At 59.6% G+C, this 5,263-nt stretch overlaps 1 protein-coding gene across 1 annotated transcript in view; it reads right to left on the bottom strand.

Moving 5' to 3' along the window:
* SLC39A14 (solute carrier family 39 (zinc transporter), member 14) overlaps window positions 1-4,935 on the bottom strand; it is a 5,633-nt gene extending 698 nt beyond the window's left edge. Inside the window, 7 exon segments of the mRNA XM_009894366.1 lie at window positions 387-594; window positions 836-1,021; window positions 1,109-1,231; window positions 1,783-1,952; window positions 4,408-4,594; window positions 4,682-4,752; window positions 4,755-4,935. Of these exon segments, the coding sequence (XP_009892668.1) occupies window positions 387-594; window positions 836-1,021; window positions 1,109-1,231; window positions 1,783-1,952; window positions 4,408-4,594; window positions 4,682-4,752; window positions 4,755-4,935 (1,126 nt within the window).
* Between the last annotated feature and the right edge of the window lie 328 nt (window positions 4,936-5,263).

Here is a 5,263-nt window from a genome sequence, read left to right as displayed (position 1 = left end):
CCGTGCCCGCGGGCGCCCAGCGCGGCCCGCACCGGCTGCCTGCCTGCCAGCTCCCGGCCCTGCCCGCGCATAAATTCGGACATTCAAACCCAAACCGTTGCCTGCCTCCCCCCTCCCAAACCATCAAAGTGTTGAGTTTTTTTTTTTTTTTTCTTCAGATGTCTCCATCTAAATTTAAACTTCAGACATCATATTACCTCGTTATTTTTAGAGCGGCGATTACTCAGTGTAGTTTACAGCCTCGCCTTCTCCCCCATCATTACTCTGTTTATCCCACCCCACATTTGCCTTTCTCTCGAGAAACAACGGGTAGGACCAGGGAAGCAGCAGGATTAGCCTTAACGAGGGAGAGCTCTCGCAGCACCTTTCCCAGAGGACTCACGTACCCAGCTCGTGCGGGAACTCCTCGCAGAGGATGGCCACGGAGGTGCTGATCCCTTGGAAGACGGAGACGGTGAAGGAGGCCCCGATGGCCAACCCGTCGATGAAGTTGTGGAGGCCGTCGCTGAGGGTGATCATCCACGCCAGCGTGCCGATGTCGGAGTACCGCACTTCCTTCAGCCAGTAACACGCGCTCTGGGAGGCCTGCAGGTCCTGCCACGGCACCCCGACGGCGGGGGCTCAGCACCCAGCCGGTCTGAGGGGCTATCACCTCTCCCTCCACCGCCCAGGAGAACCCACCCCTCCACATACTAAATCCACACGAGGCTTGACCCGAGCCATTTGCTTTCCACCACCCACGGTGGTGGAAAAGGTTCAAAACTGCCCTTTTGTCATTAACAGACTTTTTTTTCCCCACGCGCCCACCCACAGCCCCACAGGAGGAGGCACTAACCTGGACAGAGAGGGAGCCCACCACAACCTTCTCATCCCCGGAGGTGGTCTTGCACTCCAGCTCGCTGGTTATGTGCGGGATCATGTGGTCCAGGTCCCCGTTCTGCAGCTTCTCGGTAACCCCGTCCTCCTGGTCCTTCTTGGATGGCAGAGCCTCGGGGCCGTAGTGGCTGTGCCCGTGATGATGCTGCGGGACAGGGGGGAGATTCACGGGTCTCAGCCGCTCCTGCCACTTCTGCCGCTTCCCACCCGAGCAGCCCCTGCTCGGCCTCACCTGGTCCTTCTGCTTCAGGAGCATCTTCAAGACCTTCTCCGTGAAGAAGAAGAGGTAGAAGCCCCCGAACACCACGGCGGATTTGGAAACGTAATAATCTTCTTGAGGATTGAATCCAAACGCCTGCAGGCAAAAGGGGACAAGTGACAGGACTGAGGAACAGACTCCAGCAGCGTCTTTTGTCTGCCCTTTGCCCTGACACCTCTGGGGCAACGCTGCTGCTTTCTGACCCCTCTCTAAGCAGCGGCTGCTTTGGGAGCAGGCTCAGAAAATGCCTTTTTCTGCCTTTAATCTCCCTCACTCCCCCAGCCGAGCCAGCTCTGCCCCAAGGCATCGGATCCACCACCCTGCACCGGGGCAGGGATGCTAAACGCAGACTTAGAAAGCCTCTGCTCTCTCAGCAGAAAGGCAACCTGCCTGCGGGGCTAGAAAGGGCAATAAAATAGCGCTTCTCTGCTTGAAGCAGACCAGAGGTCTTCCTGGAGCGATTCCCTTCCGAAGAGGGGCAAAACCTCAGCTCCAGCTACGATTCCTGAGGGCTTCCAGCCTCTGTACCTCACTCTCGGCTCCCCTCCGACGCCGCCTTCCCCTTCTCCAGCCAGCGAGCGCCCAGAGAGAGAGAAACAGCCCCCGAGAGAGAGAGAAAAGGACGGACCCGACGGTCCTCACCCTACCTCGGGAATGAGCTGGAAGAGGGCGTTGGAGTAGAGAGTTCCAATCGCCAGAGCTATGAAGTAGAGGAGCAGCCGCTTGTAAAAGGTCTTCTTCATGAAGGGCACCACGCTGGCTCCCACCAGCGAGCAGAGGGAGATGACGGTCACGCAGAGGAAACCGTAACCCCAGACTGCGGCGTGCGTGCCAAACCCACCCCGGGGGAATCGGATGAGGGGAGGTTGTCGGAAGGAAAGGAGATCATCGTGGGGAAGGGGAGGGAGGGAGGGGAAGAAATCCACACCAAAAAGAAAGAGAGAGGAGAGAGGGGGGGAGAAAAGAGGACATTCATTAGTGATTGCTTGTTCATCCGGCATTGGCTCAAGAGGGGCGAACCTGGTGCTGAGTGGCTCTGGGAGCAGCTCTTTGGGAAGGGTCGGACAGACATGCCGCTGCGGAGCTCACGCCAAACGACCGGGAGAGGAGCCCTCCTTTGGAGCAGGCAGCTCTCTCTTAGTACCGGGCTGGAGCCGAGTTTTGGCAGCCAGGCCGTTTCGGCACCAGCACCCCAGCTCCGCTCCCTGGGCTCCCGCAGGACATCGGGCGGCTGTTCCAGTGCCACAGAGAGCCAAGGTTCCCCGAGCATCTCGTACGCTCCGTCCTCACCCTGCAGCCCAGAAAGATGCGGCCGGTCCCCGCAAGCCGCACCGGGATGCTCCGACTGAGGGTGAGGGTGGAGCGTACGTAAGGCATTTCAGTCTGTGGCAGATCAGGAAATATAGGCGCTCGCTTTTTACATTCGGCAAATAAAAGTCACAGTTCTGGAGTTGAAAAGAAGCCTTGAAAATACATCCCCCCGCCAACACGGACGAGGCGTTCGCTGCCCGAGAACAGAGCAGGCAACGCCGGGGGGCAAAACCCAACGGCAGCAAAGGGTGCTCTGCTCAGAGGGAAGGCTGCGCCTTAAATGCAGAGTTTTAAGGTTGGATGTGCAGGAGCTCAGATCCAGCTCATCTCCTCCCCAGGAGATGGGGAAGGGCTCTGTGAAGCACGCGTGTTTCCAAGGTGTCCAATCTGAGAGCGTGTGGCTGTATTTATTCAACTCCGGAACCGCGCAATTACAACACAATTAATTAGTGATGTATCTGTCGAGCCCATCAGAGCACCAGGAAACCTCACATAAGCATAAGTCCTTGCGGGAACATCAGTCTTGTAAATCAGAAGAGGGGGGGGGAAAAAGGCAATTAAAACATTTGTAAAAGCTGACTGACTGAGGAGGAAGCTGGTGCTTCTCCAGGCTGTTCTCTGTGCTTTTACACCAATATTTTCTCTGCCTCGCAGGTCTTTCCATCCGGTTCACGCCACGAGCACGGCCGCATCTCAGTGGCATCAGAGCCAGGCAGCTCTGCATGAAGCAGCACCGAGCACATCCCTCCAAGGGATAAAGTCCCTTGCGAAGCAGACACAGCCCACGGAGCAGGAGCAAACAGCTTCTCCCAGCACCTTCCCGGACCTCAGACCCGGCCACCAGCCTTGCAAGGACCGGCAGGGCTGTGGGGCACAGCCTCCCCACGCTGCCTGCACACTCGAGAGGGTTTCCTGGTGCTAGCAGGGGTGAGAAAAGCCCCTGCGGAGCCCCTGAGACAAGCCCTCAGCCTCGGGTGACGGAGGGATCAGTTCGATTTGGCAGGGTGGAGGCAGAAAGGGCGCCCGGAGAGCTGCCCTCGGAGACGGGAGAGAGGCAGAGACTTTCTACCGCACCTCTGGGATGAGCTGGAAGAGCGCGTTAGAGAGCAGCGTGCCGATGGAGAGCGCGATGAAAAACGTGAGGACCCGGCTGAAAAAGGCCTTCTCGGTACACGGTACGATGAAGACTCCGAGCAGGGAGGCCATGTTAATCATTGACACACTGAGAAAACCAAAGCCCCACACTGCGGAACGAGAAGAAACGAGGGCCAGACATTACCGAGGCTCTCGGTGCGGGGAGATGGGGAGGACCCCGAGACCCCGGATCCGGGCAGGCGGAAAAGGCTGGCTCCGGGTCTATGCCCCCACGCTGGGGCCGGCCTCGCTGCACCGGAGCGTCTCTCCCTTTGCTCTGGACACTTCAACTGTGACACAAACCATCATTTTTGTTGCAGAGCAGGTGGAAAGGAAGCCACCGGGTTACTTGGAAGAGGTTTTCCCAAGCCAGCCCCTGCCTCGCGGCATGGGAAAATCCGGTGCTGTGCTCAGGGCAGCTGATCCAAGACCCTGGCCATCATCAGGACCTGGACGTCTGGAATTTAGTATCTGCCGGTGGCTGGAGGCCATTGGGCCACCCCCTCCCACCCACAGGGAGTCACAGCAAGGTCCCCATCATCCGGCTATCCCGGAGAGCCATGCTGCAGGCACAGCTCCGACCTGCGGCATGTGCGACCCGGGGCAAAACCACGCTGCGAGCCCATGGCACAAACCACACCGAGGAAAACACATCAGGACTCCGGGCTGCTGTAGGCAATCTGCCTCCTCTCGTCTCCACCAGACTCTGCCTGTGCCCCAGAGCCGGGAATGGGAACCGGCTGTCCCGCAAGTCCTGGGGTGCCTCATGTTCCCGAGCTCTATGCGCACGGCTGGGCAGCGCTCGTTCCCCCCGGTTCCCTGCTTACCTTCGGCCGAGCTGGGTCTGCTCTCCTCCGTCTGCTCATTTTCCTCGTTTTCCAGGTTCTCGGAGGCGCACGCCCCAGACTCTAGCTGCTGCAGGATGGTGGGGCAAAACTCCTTGAACTCGCTGTGCCCCACGGCAGAGCCCTCGCTCAGGTTGTGGATGGCAAAAAGCTCAACAGAGCTGAAGCACTGGGGAAAGGAAAAGACAGGCACGTGCCTTGAGACTCCTGCAGCTCTGCGAAGAGGTTTTGGGGGTCTGCAGAGCCTCTGACTTACCCGGGAGAGGTTCACACGCTGCTGCGGTGGCTGGGAGACGTTGGCATGTCCCACTCCCACGTCCAGACGTTGGCCTTGCGCTGCTTCAGGCTCAGAGTTTCGCTCTCGCCGTACCGCTGGAGGAGATCCTGCAGGAAGGAGGCTGCGGAGAGCGCCGGTCCCACGGCATCCCTGCCTGCCCAGACCCGTGGGCAGGGGAGAAGGCAGAGCAGCACGAGCAGGCAGCAGCCCCGGGGGCCTGCGCTGGGGATCATGGTGTCTCAGGGATGCTGGAAGAGAAGCCACGTGCTGCCATTAGCTTTGGCATCCCCAGCGGCTCCGACCACCGCTCGTCCACCCCACAGCTCCATCAGGAGACGGCAGATTTCTTCTCCAGGGAGCCCCAGGCCCCGGGGGACACAGCTTTGCGCAGTGCTGAGAGCTCCCAGATCCCAAGGAGGGACTCACCATCTCTTCAAAGCCATACAATACCGACCGCTTCTCCTCTACCCTGAGCCAAACCCCCCGGCACCACCTCCCCAAGCATCCCGCTCCCCCCGCTTACCGCAGCCGTCTGCCGAGGGGTGGGGGGCTGCCAGGACA

This window comes from Charadrius vociferus, unplaced genomic scaffold, assembly GCF_000708025.1.
Source record: "Charadrius vociferus isolate BGI_N301 unplaced genomic scaffold, ASM70802v2 scaffold2020, whole genome shotgun sequence".
NCBI classification, from domain to species: domain Eukaryota; kingdom Metazoa; phylum Chordata; class Aves; order Charadriiformes; family Charadriidae; genus Charadrius; species Charadrius vociferus.
This window is presented reverse-complemented; position numbering and strand designations above follow the sequence as displayed.